This window comes from Ambystoma mexicanum, chromosome 7p (assembly GCF_040938575.1).
Source record: "Ambystoma mexicanum isolate Mex_15411 chromosome 7p, UKY_AmexF1_1, whole genome shotgun sequence".
Classification (NCBI taxonomy): Eukaryota; Metazoa; Chordata; class Amphibia; order Caudata; family Ambystomatidae; genus Ambystoma; species Ambystoma mexicanum.
The window spans coordinates 643,264,880-643,285,576 of record NC_090939.1 but is presented as its reverse complement, the minus strand read 5'-3'; the positions used below and the strand labels follow the sequence as shown (position 1 = coordinate 643,285,576).

At 43.6% G+C, this 20,697-nt stretch overlaps 1 protein-coding gene across 1 annotated transcript in view; it reads right to left on the bottom strand.

Moving 5' to 3' along the window:
- LOC138526213 (ATP-binding cassette sub-family C member 5-like) overlaps positions 1-20,697 on the bottom strand; it is a 2,857,657-nt gene that overhangs the window by 1,385,051 nt on the left and 1,451,909 nt on the right. Inside the window, exon 13 of the mRNA XM_069636680.1 lies at positions 12,915-13,118. Within this exon, the coding sequence (XP_069492781.1) occupies positions 12,915-13,118 (204 nt within the window). The remainder of the gene's footprint in view (positions 1-12,914; positions 13,119-20,697) is intronic.

Genomic DNA, 20,697 nt, shown 5'->3' with positions numbered 1-20,697 from the left:
CGGGGTTGCTGGGCTTGGCCTGGTGCTCCGGGGGTAGGCATCATGACACAAAGTCTCACTGGGTACCAGGCTCCTTCACGACCAGTCTACCTTTGCATTCGCTCCTGGCTTACTGCGCACTCTGGGGCTGTAACTGTTACCCCTACAGCCCCCCTGACTCCTTGCACTTACCCAGAGCTGCACTGCCCTGGCTGCACTTACTCAGAGCCTTGCTGCCCTGATCGGATTTCCCCCTATCCTCTACCGTGCACTTCCCCCTCTCCTTCCCCCTGCACTTCTCGCTGTTGCACTTGCACGATCTGAATGACACAAGGTCTAGTAGGATCATTTGTCTTGTCCTCCCTATGTCTTCCTTCCCTTGTCTTGTGGCGCCTAGAAACACTTGTGTACAGGCACGTTATAAATGTCATATATTATATCATATCAGCACCCACCCCCATACCGCAGCTAGCTGTGTCAATGTGATGAAGAGAAGACTCAAGCAAGTCCTGAGCCACAGTTCTGGCCTCTATCAGACCAGACGTTAAGGCCTGTTTCCTGCCTTCTGGCAGTAAATCTGCCAGCTCTTTCCAGAGCTTCTAATTACCCGCTGCTAACAGGGCATCCACATTGGTAAGGAGTGGTGTTGGAGTAAACCTTCTTCCTATAGGCCTCAATGAGTTTGTCCTCTTTGCTCAAGGGTACCAGGGATGACACTGTGGCACCTGAAGCCAAAGGTTCTGTTAACAGTAATGCTGACGCCACCACAGAAGAGTGTGGCTGTGGTTGAGAGGCCAAGCATAGCTTTTACGATGGTAGGGGCCTGTATCTGGCTTCCAATGGTTTGTTTGTGGGCTGAAGGGAGTGAGGATTCTCCCAGAGCTTCAAGGCTTCCATTTTGATGTCTTTCTGCAATGGCAACCTCGTTCTGTTTGAAGAGTGGTGGGAAAAAACCTCAGAGAGCATACCGGCCTCTGGCAGAGGCTCTCCCGGTTGGGGAACATCCAAGATGTCAGCCAAACCTGTCATCCTGTCATGAAAGGCATTCAGGGAGTGAGGGACCTCTTCCTCCAGATCTGTGTCAGTAGCCGTGTCTTGCATGTCCTGTCCAGCCTTATCTGTGGTAACCAGGGCTGCCTTCCCTAGTTTCTCAGTAGGGTGAACTGTGGCGTTTGGGGCAATAGTCATTCACTTCTATCACCCATTACTCTTTCAAGGACTACAGGCAAGTATTAACTCCCTGGTGACAGCCACATCCCCAGCTATGGTTTGAACTCCTTTCTTGACACTTTTCAATGAAGTTTGACTTTCTTCAATGACCACGTGTTGCTAAAACAAAGCCTAGTCACAACAAGCCGACTTGCCCATGGGAACACCCAGGAGCTCACAGACACCAGAAGCACTATATGCTGAGCAGAAACATTACATTAAAATGCAAATCGTTAATGATCTCAATATGCTCAAACAACTGAGCAGCATATGCCGCACCCGCATATATACTGGAAAAACAATCTATTACTGCCACAGCTACTGAATCAGTAGATCACTCCAAACCATATAAATGATGTCGTTTTATGTTACATCAACAAAACAGTCTCTGAAACGTACAGAGTTCTTTCTTGACTCTGTTCTCTTTCATTACAGTTGCCTAAGTAATTTAAGTTACACATTGGTTCATGTCGGCTCACCTGCCAAGTACCAACACCAAGTACCCTTAGTTCTTCCAAAGGTTGCACATTGGGAAAGCTACAGACCATGGGTTGTCACATTTTTCCTCCTGATAGAAACGAGTAACCACGCCATAAGGGCGGCCACATTTGGTGGTTGTAATCATAGGCCTCTCCAGAACCCTATGACCATTTTCATTGAAAAGGTGCCACTGCTTGCCTTTGGCTCGCCTCTCCTTCCGTCTTCAACCTCTCTTTGTTTTCCTCCATCTCTTTAATACTCCTTTCTTTTCTCTCTCTTGCTTATCTCCTCCTCTGCACTATTCTCTCTCTCACTTCTGTTTCTCATCCTCTCCTTTGTGCTCTCCCTTCCTCTCAGCAACCTTTCTTCTGTTCCCTCTCTAGTCATTTCCGCGATTCTCTCCCTCGTCTCTACCCCATCTCTGTTCTTTACCACTACCCCTCTCCTCCCTTCTCTTTCTGCCGCCTCGCTGATCCACCATGCTCTTTTGCCTTCTCCTCGACTGCTCCTTCCCCTCTCTCTCACATCTCTGTCTGATTGCAAATCCAATACACTCTCTCATCCTCTCCTCTGATCTTTATCTCTCCTTCTCTTTGCTGCTATGCTACGCCCTATTCTTTAATTTCTGTCACACTAGCCAATGAAAATACCTCCTTGCCCCTACTCTGGCTTCTCCTTAAATATTTCTTTGAGGACAGGGCTGGGACATTTGATTGTTTGATGGGCTCAGTTGTGTGTGCGCTGCAAGCATCTCTGCGACTGTTTTGGGTCTAAGTAAACGGTACAACGTCCTTTCATCGTGGGATGAAATGACACTGGGTTTTTCTCCATTGTTATTTCAAAGTGAAAACTCATCGAATTTTGTAGGGGGGTTAAACAAATATATAGATGGAGTGTGGGTGTTCGGGAATAGTTCAATAATTAAAGGGGATGTGGGTTTGGGGGTGAACACCCCCAAAAAATATATATTTTTTAAAAACAATGAGTTTTCTCGTTGAAATATCCACGGAGAAAAACTCATGTTGTTTCATCCCGTGATAAAATGACATGGAACCATGTAAACTTCCTACTTCCCATGTATTTTTTGTCAAGCATGCCCACCCCACAAATCTGCATCACCAGTTTATGCCATATTGGAAAGTATAATATGATAGCGGCTCTCATACCGGCAACCCTATTTTAAGGCCATCACGCTGTCACTCTGCTTCCCTGGATTCTCTGCTTGGTACCACTCCTAACTTCCTCCTGATAGCTGCAGTACCCTACAAACTGGTAAGGATGAGGCCCAGGGAATTATCTGTGAGAGGGGCTTGCAAACTCCTTCCATTTAGCCAATCTGAACTTGATATACAACTTGATATGGGTATAACACAGCTCGCAGGCGCCCACATCAGTGGGCCCACAAGAGGCTCACTTCTGATCCAAGTCCAGTGCAATTTCAACCTTGCACTAATTTATTCCAGGCAATACTGCACATGAGAATAAGGACGTGATGGAGCACCTGGGTGATCCCACAAATGCCTTCTGTCAGGCCTGCATCACTGTGTAGGTTGCGATCCCAGCCCCAGATTCATTCCACTCCCATTCCCTAGCCTCACGCTTGTAATTTTTTCCACACTGCAAAACAACGATAACAGCCTGAAAACAAAAACTCGGTCCCATCCTCAAACTCCCAGTTTCACAATCATCGAACAATGCTTTTATCGATAGTCTCAAAAGATCATGGCCAAACCTCTAATCCAGCCCTCCCACCCGGTCCAGCAAAGGGCAGAATAACAACAAACAGGGTTGGCTGCTGTAAGAATAAAAGGCACGGGCAAGCCGTTGATTTCCTTTGAACCGTTAATAGGATAGGCATGATAACACAAAAACAACTATTTTATAGGAAAAAATTGATTCATAAGTTTTAGATGAAACAAAGAACTGGAAATCCAATTCCTCAAACTCGAGTGGAAGGGGTGGAGGGAGGTGGGAAGGGTGGCAGATCCACTTTTGTAGGTACAGTGCTGTCCAGAACTGGGGATTAGATTCTGTAGCTGTCTTGTTGTAATTGGAAAACCTGGGAACAGGTCAACTGTTCGTATTCCTTTTCATGTGTCAAACTTTAATCTTTCCGGTAGGTCACAGAAAGTAGGAGATACTCGGAGTTCAAAAAGTGGAAATGCACAATAAAAAGGCAGTGGGGCCGTGGGGTAAGGACAAGCTCTTCTAAAAAATGCACACTCTTTCCATCTGGGTGTGCACAGGAACAGTTGTTGTATCTCAATATCTTTTTTCTTTTAGTAGAGATATTTGATGTAGGTCATGAGACCCCTCATGACCTATAGGGTCGACCGGTTTCAATGGCATACAGGGATAAAGCCATCTTCTTCAGGACCGTGATTCCATATGAAGAAAGAATCCAAAAAAAAGTTCAGAATGTCTGAACAGGGTCAAGCACCTCCTCTATACACATAACATGTGCTGATGGAGGTTTGTCCCATTGGTAGCAGGCAACGCTGATCCGTGTTGTTGCTGCATCTGTGAGCGAAGCGTCTGCTCATTAGGTGTATACTGCTGCTTGGATCGGGGATTCTACCTCTTTCAGAATTGCAAAGAGCTCTTTGGTATTGGACTTAGCTTGGGAGATTCGGAGTTTGTATGAAGTTTGTTTGGCTAGAATAATTTCTTTTTGTAGAGGGAGGCTAATTAGCTCAAGTTATTCTTATTAGTATCTGAAGGATCTAGCCTCCAGGTTTTTTCGCATCAACGTTTCTCTTGTCTAATAGCTTTTAGGTGAGGAGAGAACTAGGTATTCACATGTTTGCGAGGTTTGCTCTTTCTCGTTTTCAATGGTGCTATGACATCAAGAGATGATAACATCACTTTGTTGTACATATCTACCATAGTGAAGGGATCCGTAGTAATATTTCTTTTGTTTCTGGTGGGGACAGCTGGAGCTATGCTGTCGGTATGCAAGGGAGGTGAATCCTCTGAGGAGAATGTAATCAGATGGTGGTCAGATCAAGGCTGAGGCATTATACACAAGACCGTGGTTGGGCAGTTATGCTTGGCGATTCAATCAAGGGATCTGCCTTTAATGTGGGTAGGACCTGTGATCTTATGGTGAATCCTAATTCCTCTAGACAGTGGTTGATTTGAGTGGCATTGATTAGAGTCTAAAGGGTCACTGAAGCAAAGGTTCATGAGGCTCTGAGAGGAGTTCTTAAGATTGTTGGACAGGATGTTCATTAGGTCCTCTTCAAAGGATTCTAGAGGGCCTGGAGGTCAGTATATGAGATGGATGGATACAGACTGCGTATTGGAAATGGTTAACTTGGCAGTTAGAGATTCACATGAATCTGTATTGTGGGGCGGAGAGAGTCGCAGTGTAAGGTTAGTTCTGGCGATTATGGCAAGACCTCCACCTCGGGAGGTGGTACGATCGAGTCTTAGGAGGGTGTAATCATCTGGGATGGCTAGCATAATTGCTGGACCAGCTGCAGGGTGGAGCCAGGATTCGTAATAGCTAGGAAGTCTATATTTTCACTTAGTAGAAGGTCTGCTATATTTGTTGCGTGGGCCACCATAGAGCGGGCATTTATAAGTGCACCCTTTATTCCAGACTGTACTGGTTGGGCCAGTGGTGGCTGTACCTTATGATTGCATTTCGGTGTAGTATGGGCTCTCGGAAGAGTCTGCTGTTAAGTTGAAGAGGGTGCTGGGAATGGCTGGTTTCGCGGGGACTGGTTCTGGCATTGCTAGACGTTATTTTGGTTAGCGAGTCATAAAGTCTTGGGAGTCTCGCACATAGTTTGATGTTCCTCTGTAGTAGAGTACAGGGTCTGGTAATCATATCAACCTGCATAGGGGGGTTACGCACAAACACTAGTGGAGGTGGGAAATGTAACATATTAAGGTCTTGTAGGGTGATTATATAGAGTATCCTTAGTAGGACAGTATAGAACGGTGGAAGATGCATATCTGCTGGGTATCATACAATGGTATGAGGCAGGTCTTTGTAGAGCTGGGCAACTCTGGATGAAGGGGGTGTTTATATCTCTGGGAGTTCTGAAGGACGCCCTGGGCCTCCCCAACCTCTCTCCCTTTCGATACCTACAGCTCAAGGGTGCCCTCACTGAGAGCAGATGGGGAGATACTCTTAGGAGAGATCTAACAGACTTTGAGAAATTCCTCATCACATACAAAGGGACCAAAGGGGTGATATCACGACTCTATGGCTTTTTGCTGTTCTCCGCCCCACAGGAACCCCCATCATCCCAGGTACTATGGGAACAGGACCTAGACACACCCATAACCGAAAAAAAATGGACCAAGATATGCAGACAGGCCAATCGCTCCACAGCTGCACCCCAATATCGCCACCAGGCCCTAAAGCTAATCCAAAGGTGGCACTACCCCTCACAGAGGATAGCCAGAATGAGAAAGGGCTATGATCCACCCTGCTGGAAGTGTCACACTGAAAAAGGGGACAACGTACATATGTGGTGGAAGTGTCATGTGGTACAAACCTACTGGAGTGAGGTCTTGTCATGTATAAAAGAGGTAGATGGAACTCTATCCCCTTGGCTAATGTTGTTTGGCATTGAGGTGGAGGGGGGTCCGAAGGTGAAACACAACCACATGCTGCATGTGATGCTAGTTGCGGCTAGATGCTATTTGTCCCAAAAATGGAAATCACCCCGATCCCTGGGGATATGGAATTCTTGACCCACCTGATAGACGAATCTAAGTCTAATATTGAGGGCCTATGGCTTCCCTTCTTTGATAAATATGGGAGAACAGCGTAAGACACAAGAAACACCTTGGACGGACTCCCAGATCTGAACATTGCCATCTGGACACCAAGCGTGGAGGGATCTGTTAGAATGGGAGATGCTGTCCCTACATGTTGGACCTTACGTTTTGAGCGCCCCTTCTTTTTAGGACTACCTTGCACTCGCGACATGTCTTTGTAAGATAATGTGTTGGACCTCGCTGCTATTATCATCCGATGAACCATGGTGTGGGAGAGGGAGGGTGTTGGGAGGAGGGAGCGGGAGGAAAGGGGGGAAAGTTGTGATTATTTTGCCATATACTTTGCTGGCTACATTATTGCTTTATTTATGTCATAACCATAAAACCTTAATAAAAACTGAATTTTCAACAAAAAAAATATTTTTGTTGACATTTTCAAATTAACAGCTTTATCCCCCCCTTGCTCTTCCCCCTAGTCCCTCCTCCCCCCACCCATCCCCGGTAGAGTCAACATTACACATTTCAATTTTTCAAATTGACCGCAAATAATCAGTAATAATCAGTAATAGTCACATAATCAGTGGTCGAAGTGGGTGGGAGCGGTGCTCCTCTACTTTTTTAAATAAAGTTTTACAGTTCCTATACTTTTATTTGAAAAAGAAACCATTCTGGAATGGTTTAGTTTTAAAATAAAAGTGTAGGAAGAAGTTTAAACTTGCACTTTCACTGCACGTTTCCTTAAACAGCACGCGCATGTGTTTGGGGGGCTTGTATTGTGTGTGGGAGGGGGCGTGGTGATGGGGTTATTGCGGAGTAGGGTAATTCTAGTAGGGAACATAGTTCCACTACTTCTTTTTCTACACTTCGACCACTGCACATAATGTCCAATATCCTTAGGTTATGTGGACACCATTGTTGCACAAAGTCACTCTTCAGAAAGTCCAAAACCATTGCCCACTCATGTTGACATTTTTCCTGTTCCCCCTGAAGATTATATGTCAACCACTCCAATACAATGAACCCCCATAATTTAATTAACCAATCTCTTACCCGTGGTGACTTTTTCTGTTTCCAAGCACTTGCAATAACCAGCCATGCAGCTATTACCATTAACATGAAAACTTTGTTTTGAACCTTAGAGGGTTAACAATTCTCCGGGTCAGGTAAGCCACACATCCATTCGCTAGGTGTCAATACTACTTCCGGGGATACCAACTATTTTATCTGGTTTGTTACTTCTTCCCAGAACTTCCTCAAAATTGGGCACTCCCACTATATGTGTCGCCAATCTCCATGCCCACTGCATCCTTGCCAGTATCTATTCATACTAATCGGGAAAACTGTATGTATTCTTTAAGGGGTATAATGCCATTGGTACATAATCCTATACCATGCTTCCCTTATCTGGATAGACATTGTTAATTTAGGGATATTGCTCCACAAATGTTCCCAGTGATCTCTCGGAAGGTCAATCCCCAGGGTCTTTTCCCATTTATGCATATAACCCCAAGCCTGTGCCCTCTCCTTTTCCATCAATATTGAGTACAACTTGGACTCCATTTGTCTAATTCATGTGTGTGTAGTAATACATCTTTCAAATGCTGTAAGATCTCTCCCCATTGCCTCTCGCCCCCCGGATCCAGTTAGACAATGTCTCAGTTGATAATATTCAAACCTATCCCTTTCCGAAAGGCCAACTAGCTACTTGCATTCCTCGAATTAATATATGTCTCCTCCCTGCATCATGTCACACATCTTTGTGCAGCTGACTTTTCGCCATTGTTTAAACGTTCCCTGTAGCGTCCATGGATAAAATTGCGGATTCCCAAATAGTTGAGGAAATGGAGATGGGTGTGTAGACAGAGCTCCCTTGTGTAATAACCGGTCCCAAATATCAAATACTACTGCAAGTATTTGACTAGCTTGTGTATTTGGAGACCTATTTTGTCTATTTAGCCACAATACCCCTTCCAGCAGACTCTCAGACACTGCCCTACCCATCTTTAACCATGATTTTTGGTTTCTCCAGTGAACCATTCCCGCAGTACCCGTAACTGTGCTGCCTCAAAATGTTTTTCAAAATTCGGCAAACCTACAGCCCCAGGTTGTAAATGCAACTCTCTGAGTTTTATTTCACCAGAGAAATCTCTTAACTTCTTTATTCAGCGCCTTAAAGTATGATGATGAAATTTTAATTGGGAGAGCCTGAAATTTATAAAGCATCCTCGGAAAAATCATCATCTTAATAGTAGCTATCCTTCCTAGCCATGAAATTTGTAGCGGATTCCATTTTCTCAAATCCTCTTTCACCTTTTGTAATAATTGAGGGTAGTTACCATCAAATAGTTGGGAAACCTTCTTTGTTATATTAACCCCCAAATATTTGACATAGTTATCTGCCACTACAAATGGAGAGTAGGAGGACAGTGCCTCTGTCTGTTATATAGATAGTCCGAATTCCAAAAGTTCTGATTTCCTCATATTGACCTTAAGACCAGCCACCCATTCAATTTCGGCCAACTCCTCCAACAATGCTGGTATTCACAGGCTCCAGTAGTGTCAACATCATATCATCCGCGAACGCTGCGGTCTTGTGCTCTTCACCTCCAAATGGGATGCCCAGTATTGTTCCCTTCGTTCTGATTCTATACAGAAATGGTTCCCGATAAAAAGCATATAAAAGTGGCGATAGTGGACTCCCCTGTCGTGTGCACCTGTGTATTTCAATACAGCGAGTAACATCTGTATTAATCGCCAACCGTATCTTGGGGGCTTGATAACTAGCCTGCGCCATGTGAATAAACTTGGGACCAATTCCCATCTGTTCCATCACTGAAAACAAAAAGGGCCATTCCACGTGATCAAACGCCTTTTCGGCTACCCTCCTAATGTTACCCGAAGTCTGTCTACACAATACAAATCTGTATGTTACAGTTCCGGTAGAAGTGCCGCTAATCTTGCTGCCAATATACTAGTAAGCAGCTTTGCATTGATATTTAATAAGGCGATGGATCTATATGACCCGCATTTCATCGGGTCTTACCCTGGTTTTCCAAAAACCACCACCTTTGCCTCTGACATATTTGGTGTTGCAGTCCCTTTAACCCCTATCGTATTAAATAGTTCCTATAATTTCTGGACCAATTGCCTCGCATATTTCTTGTAAAAAGCAGCCAGAAACCCATCAGATCCCGGTGCTTTATTTATTGACAGCGTTCTTATTGCCTTCATAACCTCCTCCTCGCTAATATCCCTATCTAGATCAGCCCGCTCCCCGATGGTATTTTGGGCACGCTTATCTCACCAATGTAGCGTTGTATCTCTCGATAATCGGGATGATTTGACGCGTATAGTGAATCATAAAATTGGGCAAAGTTTTTGATTATTGCCTCCGTCTCGCTTATTATTGACCAATCTGGCAGTGATCATTTCTGTATCAGCTTTGCAGCCTCTATTCGCTTCAATTTTTGAGCCAATAATTGATCTGCTTTATTAGAGCGAACATAGTATCTTTGTTTTGTTATTAATAGGGATCTCTCAACTCTGTAAGTACGCAGTATATTTAGTTGGCTTGTTCTTTGATTAGCTATAGCTATTTGAGTATCTCACATTTGGGTCTCTAGATCCCCTTTTATCTTTGCCCTTCTCCCGCCGGGCCCTGAGTGCAATACGTTTTCCCTGAATTACCGTTTTAAAAGCATCCCATCTCCCTTCAGGCGAGACAGAACGATTACTATTAGCAGAGAAGTACTCTTTTATTTTGACTCTTACTTCCTCAACCATGACTTTGTCATATAATGTCTCCGTATGTAACGTCCATACCCAGAGCCCTGCACGCGGACCCTTATCTCTTAACTGAACCATTATGGGAGCATGATCCGACAATGCTATAGTTCCCACCTCTATTCCTTTTACTTCCCCCATTAATTTAGCCCTTGTCCGCACATAATCTTTTTCAGAAAGGGATTGATATTTATGTGAAAAACACATATACCCCTTTTCATCTCCTCTCTTCATCCTCCATACATTCCGTAGTGTTACATTTTCAAAGCTTTTCTTCAATACCAGAGTGGGTTTTACTGTTCCTTTTCCCCCACCTCCACTCCTGTCTATTTTAGGATCCCATACCGTATTAAAATCACCCGTAAGTATTATTTCCCCTCTTGTGAAATCATGCAGCTGGCTTACGACCTCCCGTAAGAATGTCCCTTGACCTATATTAGGCGCATATACCGTTGCCAAGGTGATTAGTTTGTACTCCATTTGCAACAAAAGAAAGAGATATCTTCCCTCTGTGTCAGCTTTGTATCGCACCATTGATGCCTTTAAATTATCTCTAAGTCCTATCATTACCCCTAAGGTCTTCCCAACTACATTGGACTGAATTGTGCTAGAAAAGAATGTTTCTACTAGTTTGTCTGCCTTCCAAATATGCGTCTCCTGCAACATAATAATATCCACTCTTTCCCTTTTGATTATGGCTTCAACTTTTTTTCGCTTCACTGGGGAGTTTAGTCCCCTCACGTTATATGATATAACCTGGAATGTGTATTACATGGAAAATCTTCTCAGTCGTGATACAATTATTCCCCAGTAAGCATAGTTGTTTCAACCACTTTATCTCTGCCCCCACCCTACCCCCTCCCGCCTTCCCCAACTTTCCCCTCCCCGAAACACATCCTAGGCCCACGATCCTTAGATACCCTCGGGAGACTTACGGCAAGCTGAGGCCTAGAAAAATGCCTGAGGTCGCCCCCACTGGGTGGTATTCTATCACCTCACTCAGATCCCAAAACATCCTCCGCGAGTCCTCCGCTCCGAGCTTCCCTTGAATCCACCTCTCTTATTGACCCACAACTTACTCTCTTATAGTGTATTCCATATTTTCAGAAGTCCCTTCTCCACCCCTTTCAACATCTCCATCTTTCCCTTTCCCTTGAGGAGCCTTCAAGTTTGCCCCTCGTCCACCCCTCTTCCCCATTACCAAGTCCCACTGTTGCATCCCTCATTGAGAGGAAGGCCTCGTTCCTCTCTCTCCGTGCCCCTCTTCCTCCTCGATGTTCAGCAACGCCAGTCCTTACGCACACGTAGTTATGCAGTCTTGCACCCCCTCGAGGGTGAAAAGTAATCCAAATGGAAACGTCCATTTGTATAAAATCTGTTTTGCTACCAATGCACGTGTTACTTGACTCATATCTCTTCTCTTCTGAAGTGTCACCAATGCCAAATCTTGATACAATTTGATTTGAATCCCATTTATTGTAACACTCCCTTCTGCTCTTGCTGCCCACAAAATATTCTCTTTTAATCCATATGAAGTCACAGCAACCACAAGTTCTCTGGGTCTAATGCCGGATTCTCTCCTCCTTGGACCCACCCTGTGCACACGATCAATCCCAATGTCTTCTGGTTGTACATCCGTTAACAAATTACCATTAGCATTGTTGAACCATAGTTTTTAAAACTGCATCCAAAATTGTCTCACTCAACCCTTTAATGCAGATATTAGATCTCCTTGAGCGGTTCTCCATATCTTCAGCTTGTATTTCAAGATTGTGCGAGACTCTCGCCAGTTGTTCTAAAGGTTCGCTATTCTGCCGTATTTCTTCTGACATCTCCGCAAGAACTTGTTCTGTAACATCGACTCTTTCCCCCAGCTCTTTCATTTCCCCTTTAACTTCCTTCTAAGAGGATCTCAGCTCCTCCCGTAGTGACGTGAATTGTTGTTGAAATTTGTCCTAAGTCTTCCTTCCATCTGTCTCAAACATTCTTTAAGGTCTTCTTTGCTAAACGCCATTACACTGGTTTCTGGAGTTCCCTTATCGTTCTTACTGTTTCCTATTCCTCTATCTCCATTTTGTTTCGAGCACCTTTCAAGCTGACCCTCCTGTTCAGCATGAAGTTGTCTCTTCTTAGCCTGGGTTTTGGCATTAGGAATCGATTAATTGTCCACTCACTCTTGTTTGTTATGTACTCACTCTTGTTTGTTATGTAGCTGTCGGTCTCTTCTATTACGCTCAGAATCTGTTAGGCTTGCTGCTTTGACTCTGGTCTGTATTAAAATTCCTGCTTTTGAAGCAGTTTATATTTCCTTTTCACCGGCCCGGCTTGCTTTTATCAACATTTACCCCTAAAATTTGAAGGGAAACACTGCATACACCAACCTGGGGCAAATCTATCAATCCACGGCTACATCTGATATGTTATGAGCCACATGTAATGTCAAGTGTCTCTCACCACTCCTCGTCCACTTGAACGCTGTTATCGTTTGCCAGCAATCTCACCTCATGTCACTGACTGCCGCGCAGCATATGGGTCAGCCTTATTGCCTTATCCAGTCTGTATCCTCTACCCTCCGTTCTATAGAGAGGGTGGGCACCGTTAACAGAAATACACATTATCTTGCCATGATTAGAAAACATCATAAATCATTCATGCAAGTTGTCCCAATCCATATTATTCTACATTTGGTAACACATAATGTAATTCAATAGCACTGTTGCACTTACCTGCAGCTGATGAGTAACAAAAATGACGCTTCTGTTCTGCATGCCAATCTTAATTGCCTTGTTGAACATATCTGCTCCTACACACACATCAACGGCACTGAGGGGATCATCCAACAGGATAACACTTTTTTCACTGTAAAGGGCACGTGCCATGCTAATTCTTTGGCGTTGCCCGCCGCTGAGGTTGGCACCTCTTTCACCAATCTACACAAATAAGAAATCTGTAAGTAATCACATTTGCCTGTGAAATATTGTAACCCAACGAGACAGTGTTAATTTCAACAGTGTTTGAACACATACAGAAACATGAATCACAAATGAAAGTCTTGAAACTCTTGAATGGGTGAGTTTCTGGAATTCTCTTGAACTTTTGTTACTCAGTTTCAAGCAATGTCCCACCAACAGAATGGAAAAGCATATGTCCATCAGTGATGGGGTAAATGAGAAATGCTTCTCTGCTGCACTTCTATCAGTACATATCAGCAATCAAGTCGTCCCTCTTGAACAGTGCAATTTACTGTAAAGTAGAGTAACCTTAAGGTGTGTAGCTGGGCAGTAAAATAAATTAAACTGGCAAAAGCATTATTTTTACCCGACAACTGCCTTTACAGCTATGCAAACATATTGCCAACTGGCTTATTCTTGAAATTAAGCCTTCATAAAAATGTATAACAATAACAAAAGATGGATTGCTCGCCACAGGAAGCTAATGACATGGACCAACATGCACACTGTAATGAAAAAGAAAACTAGTCCTACTTTCTCGTCCTTGCCACTATATTTCCCCCCACTCCTTCAACTAATTCTCCCCTATCTCTCCTGTCAAATTTGCATCCATCCTTTGCAGCACCAACCCATATTGCATTCTAATTCACCCGTTTGCTCCTCAAATGGTCAAGGACTTTGTCCCAATCTCATGCCCTCATCACTCTGAGTTCTTTAAAATCTCTGTGCTGGGTTCTTCCCTCCTTCCTTCAACTGCACCTGTTCTATCCCTTATGGAGAAACCACCTTCTGACCCAAACATCCTGAGGCCTATGAGCCTGGTTTCCCTCCTGCCCCATTATTCAAAGGTCCTTGACTGTGTTGTCTTCAATCTGATCTCTAAGTGCATCAGGATAATGGCCGTGGAGAGCCATTTCAATCTGACTTCTATAATAAGCAGTCCACCATGACCACACTCATGCATGTTTCCAATTTTCTCTCTGATGCTCCCCACTCCATACTCTTCTCAATTTTCATCCTTTCGGACCACTCTACCGCTTTTGACACTGTTGACCACTCCTCTCTCCTTTACATTTGCCTTGCTAGAAATCCGTGGCAACTTCTTTGCAAAATTGCTTTTTGACTCTGGTAAGCCCTGGGACGAAACCGAAAATCACAGTCATCAGTGATGGCAGAGGGGGAATCCTTCTTTGCTGCGCTTTAGTGTATATTTCTTGCCAATCATGTTGTGTTTGTTTGTGCCATTGATCGCTAACAGTGCAAACACCAGTCTCAGCTTGTTGAAAGGTGGTGAGGGATTGCACATTCATTCTTTCATTTTAATTCCTTCCTCTACGTAAATTATGGTCAGTATAGAACTGTCTTGAGTAATTCCTATTTCAGTGCATTCACAAGAATATGTATCTGTACAAAGAGTGCAAAGCTATCCAATAGAAATGAAGATGAACACAATCACTAACCCAGCTTGCTCCAAGCACTAACTATCTTGTATTTACCATAGACGAATCCAAGCCTCTTTTCTTCGACAAGACAGCAACATCCTAACACTGTCTCAAACTTCTCTAAATTATTAACTCCTGATCCCAGGCTTGGATGGCACTGCTGTCAAAGAAATCCTATCCACTCGCACACGGTGCCAACATTATTCTCAGTGTTGCCCCGGCCTCCACCTTTGCCTAGTGAAAGCCAACAAGCATGCTACTACCCTTCTCAAGGGCTTGATGAATTTTGACCAGATCATGGTTAGTCGCACAGAGCTGAAACAGTTACTCCACCAAGCCCACACTACACAAAACGTAGTGACAAGCAAGAAATCCTCCAAACCTGTACAAAACTCTCCCCATCTCCAGAGGCCTATGCAGGACAAGCCAAATCACCAGGCTGGAAAATAAGGAATGCCGGAAAGTAAAATACAAGAATGCAAGCATTTCTACGCTAGGAATCAGTATTAAGGAACAATGTACAGACGCATATCTGGAAAAGCTCCCTCTGTCATGTATTTCAGGAAGAAACTGAAGGCACTATTCTTTAAAGAATATCTCGTCAGTCAATGATCATGGGTTTTGGTCACATTCTGATGCCGCTCTTGCCACCCCCAAGCCTACACACCTTTGGTTGGTTACATAGTGTATTCTCTGAAGCACTCGCTACTTGGCAGTCATGGTGACCTTTTGCCCTGAAGAAGCCGTCAAGCGAAATACGATTTGACACCATTAAACATGCCACAACATCTAGTATATTTATTCTACTGTGTTACAAAGGAGTGTGGGAGCCCCTCTACTGAGAACGAACATGGGTCAAACACCCTGTTCTTTGGCATTTCTTCCACTCAGGAGGGCCCACAACCACGTTTTGGCTCACTGCACCCTTCACATAGGAAAAATAACCATTTGCATATCAGTCTTTGTCCCATCCACAAGGGCAGTCCAGCACCGAAATGCTAGGCAAATCTCCTCTGAACAAGAGTACTATCAGCACGCCCAGACACGTGTTTCGACCTAGTCGGGCCTCATCAGTGAGGTGAAGCTGAGCCTCTCTACTTCCACTCTCACCATATTCAAAATCACAGATGAAAAAAGCAATTGAAACACTGAATAGCTCTTTTTTACCACCACAAGAAGACAATGCACCAAAGCTGTCTAAGCACCAGTATTCGCCTATCATACAGTCAGCTTTAAGGAAAGTTACAAAAATCTATAATTTCATAAACTGCATCCTAGAATACAATAAGTAATGGTAAAATGTCAATCTGTCTTTCAAGAGTGACAGCCAGAAACCGAACCAAAGACTGAATGAACACAATCAACCAGATAAAATGATTAACTTAGTATCAAGACAAACTCAAATATGCAAGTGGTTTCTTAGACTTTAAACAGTGTGCCAACAAGTTGCTTCACAGTGGAGACATTAACAAGCAACTGAACTAACATGATTGTTATCTGCGGGTAGGACAAACCATGTCTTCCTGAGATTGGAGGGTGGCCATAAAACACAAGTGTGATAAAGAATCCTAACCTAAGAAATTCTGTTAGCCTTCAATGAAATATGATGGGTGGCTCTGAGGAAAAAGTAAGAAAAGAATGAGACAATAGATAAGATATGTATGGAGCAGCTAGGTGAGTAGAAAGTATTTATCTATGGAAAAGTATCATCCTTTGACAACGCCAACACAGCAGAATCACCAAGCACACCATCCACTCGTGCAAACAGCACCAAAAGCCATACATTTTTAGTCACTTTTGACAGCATCACCCACCTTTAAGAGGATAGTGCTTTTAGGGCCTGGAGACCATAGAAATACTTTAACATGGCTGCTATGGTGTTCTCTTTTTGCAGGCTTCCAAATGCATGGCTTAAACACAGGCTGTGTGAAGGGCAACCCAACAGCCAATTTCCCTTCCCTTTTGCCCTGTTACATTGCTTACTGATCTACAATTGTTTGTGGATTGTTAAGCAGGTCTTGTTATTCTTATTTTCTTAGGCTACGCATCCTTCATCTCTCCCTTCTGGAAGAGGAGAGATTTTATTCTGGTAGCAATTGTTTTGGTTTATATGGTGTATTTTTTTGGAAGTGTGTTTGTGAATGGGCATATGTTAAGAATGTATATATTCTGAAAATAACACGGTAAGTTAATAAATCGCTTGCTTTGCTTAGATTTGCTGACAGTTTCAACTAGTAAAGTTGGTGTAAATATGAATTGGCCTCATTCTTTTCAACGGAAAACAATAAAAAGGTGTCTAATAATTATGCGCACTGTAAGGAAGGCATGTTATCAACAGTAAGCCAGCACAAGTGATCACAGTTCATGGGTGTTTATTGAACTTTCACAAGGGTGAGATAAACGCCTATCTAAACCTAAATATACAGATGGGAGCAAGCTACGACCTTCAAATAATAATAATGCAGTCCTAGTGGAGTCTTATCAAATTAAAAGGGCCTCTACTAAAATAAAAATATTGCCAATCCTTACTACTAATTTACAAATAATGTGGGGGATGTTCATGAAACAGAAAGAAGTGTTCACAAAATGATAAGTCAGGATGTTCAGGCCGTTGGCCTCCTTTCCCCACATTTTCAGCACAGGACAAGGCGGTCCACTCGAGCAAAGCACACACTCTAGCTTATGCGGCATAACGGTACAGTTCCATTTTCACAGTTCCAGACCTTCTGTGTCCAAGCCTCTTTACTTCTTTCAAGTCTCTGGGCTCAGAGGGTATGGTATACAAAAACAACAAGAAAATGTTCTTTTCCTTTTCCAGTATTCAATTTGGGTGTTCACCCCTGGATCCACCTCAGCCGGGTTCGGATCCATTTCAACAAAAGATTCAATAACTCCTTCTCGGGTGACTCACGGTTCACCCCGGACCCCCCTCCCTCACCAATTGTGATATTATTAACGGTGCCGGTCCTTCCAGAGGGACTCCACGGGAATGGGTATCAATATTTTACCGGTGCCTGAGTTACCGGACCGATGGAGCTGTAATGCCCTAGTAATTCCGGCAAGTCAGGCGGCGGTAAATCATTACCAGTCCGGCGGCTACCTGCTGGTTTTACCGGCACCGTTTTCCCAGACCCATAATGAGGGCCTATTAAAAATACAGCTTCAAACTGCCAGAACCATTTATTTTGGTTTTTATATGCATCATTAATGTCAATCTGTACATTATACTTAATCCTTTTTATAGCAACAATATTTATATTAGAATTCTGTAATGCATTAGCTGTAATCAAGTGTGATGGCATTAAAGCCGAATATTAAATAGTGCTTAAGAAAATTGAAGCAAATCACACACAAACAGTTAACTATGTGCAAAACACAGATCGATTCTGACATTTAAAGGTAAGCTTCCATAGCATTTATACAGGTATCTGGTTTTTGAACAACAGAAGAGGCCTCTCTCCCTCGCTGTATAATATCTTCACTGTTCCCCTCTTTGATTTGCTGATAGACAAAGGTATTTGGTTCACAAACTATGCAGATGACACACAATGTGTTATACCGCTGTCTGGCATTCATGAGGAGGATACAAAGAAGGTTAACAAGGTATAAAGTGATACAGGCTTGGATTGTTGAAAGAGCTCTGGCCCTGAATAGCAAAGACACTGAGTTGATGGTTGTGGGTACAGAAAAGAAAATCTTAAAGCTTGGAGCAGAATACTTGCAGTTTTAGGTCGCTGACTGCATGATTGAGACAAAAAAGAAAGTAAAAACCCTAGGGATATATTTTGATCAAACCCATAATATGCAGGCCCAAGTGAATAGCTTGGTTTCCACCTCTGCCTACTACATTATGCTACTAGCACAGCTGGGCCCATATATCTAAACAGCAAACTGTGAGACGGTTGGTAGGGCCATTATTGGAGCTAAAATAGACTACTGTAGTAGTTTGCTACTTGGGATTTGTAAAAACAATTGTGCAAGGCTGCAAGTAATACAAAAATAGTGCAGTGAAGATTATTGCTGGTCTAAAAAAGAGGGACCATGTATACAATGCTAGGAGAGGTTTACATTGGCTACCTATTGAGGCCAGGATTGAATACCGTCTTCTTTTGATCACCCAGAAATGCTTGGTGGTGTCAAGCCCGGTATACTTGGTTGAAGCTCTAGAGAGCAAACCGCTCATATAAGATCTCAGATCTAACAATCTTAACCTATTGAAGGTGCCGAGATGTAAACTCACACAGGTCATTAAATGTGCGTTCTTTGGCAGCAGCACCTAAAGTCTGGAACACGATACCCCCTGACTTGAGAGCAATGAAATCTACACAACTTTTCAGGCAGAAGCTAAAAACCCTGCTCTTTAGATAATCTCCCGTTTTATTTCAATATGCCAACATGCTTAGTTACAGTGGTCATCCATCAGGAGTACTGTTAACTGTTTGTTGTCTGTTTAGCGCCTTTATGCCTCCGGGTCACTTGGTGTGCGATACCAATCTGTTAAAGTAAAGTAAAAGTAAAGGCCGTCTGGACTTAGATGTAATTGAGTCCTAAATTATGTAAATGCTTTTTCTGTTGAATTATTCCACAGTGCTTTGCTCTCACAGGGTCTGGCAAACAGACTCAGGGACTTTGCTCGAACCTGCCCACCTTCCTGTTTTATGGTTATATTCGACTGTGTAATCCCGTGCTGACCGTCACTGAAGTAACTTTCCTAACTCTCTGTGAGAGTGCACTGTCTCATACTTTCTCCCGCTTCTGAAATCTGCCCTGGAACGATGTGGGTTGGCAGAACCATCCCTCTCTTAATAGCTGTGGGGTCACCTGTCCTCCTCCCGCCTACTCAGGTTTAGGGGGTTTATCCCCCCAAAGCTTTCTTCTGCCCTCCTCTCCAGGTAGTAATGGTTCCAAATCTCCTCCAACCTCTACCTCCTTCTCACCACATGACCCTTCTAGGCCAACCTTGTCAATCTCCCACTCTCCAAATATTACCAACTCCTTCACTCTCAATACTCTCACTGCAACTTCCAACTCTCTGCTCCAGATGGTATCACCCCTCCCCCAATCTTTTCAATACTCTCCTCAAAGATTTGATATTTTCCTCCAGCTCTACTCTCAAAAGACCCCTAGCTCATCAACCTCCTCAAACACCTTCCTCCAGCTCCTTCTCAAATGTTGCCAGACTGAATTGACTATTATAGTCATGTCTCTTCTCCTTTAGGGTGGGGCTTAGAGACATGGATTGTATCTGTGTAGTGTGGGTACTGCCGTGGGGTTGGGACCTGTGCAGTGAGGCATGTGGGTTGGAAGGGGTTTGACTTGAGGTTGCATTAAGGCCTGCTGAAATATCACAGAATCCTGGCTTTATCAAGCATCTGGACCTCTGTTAGCTCTTGCCATCCCTCCCAACTATACCTTCCTTAGGACCGATAGAACCCATACTACAGAAGGTGGCGTAGCCATCATGGCTAAGACTAATTCACAATTAAGACCTTGCCCTATCGAAGACATCACAGGGTACGGACTTCTGCTAGGAAAACTGGCCATGAATGGTAAAACCACGATCAACATCGTTGTGATTTACAGAACACCTAGCTCTAACAGTCACCCTGAAATAGACATTCCATTACTTCTTGCCCCACTCATCAAACCCAATACAAAATATATTATCCTTGGAGACCTGAATCTAGGCTTCAGCGACGACCAAGACCATAAAGCCGAGTGCCCTACGCTCAGCGCTCAGTGATATGAAATTCACCCAACTAGTTAATGCTCCTACACATATCAAGGGTAGAACACTTGACTGGATCCTCTCACTCAATACTAGACTTTTTGTCAACACTATTACTCTTCTCGACTGGACAGACCACCACTGTATAGAAATCACCCTCTTGAGCGATGAACCTAGCCCTCCCAAGACTAATGCAGTCGACACCTATGAAGCTAGAAACCCCCGTAAACTCACTGTTGAGTACTTTGACCCCATCCTTAACAAAACACTAGAAACCAACCCAATAAGCAGCAAGGACCCAAACACCATCGCCGACTACTACCATAAATGCCTCACCCTCACTATCGAAAAAGTAGCGCCAATAACAACCAAAACACGTCGAACTGTC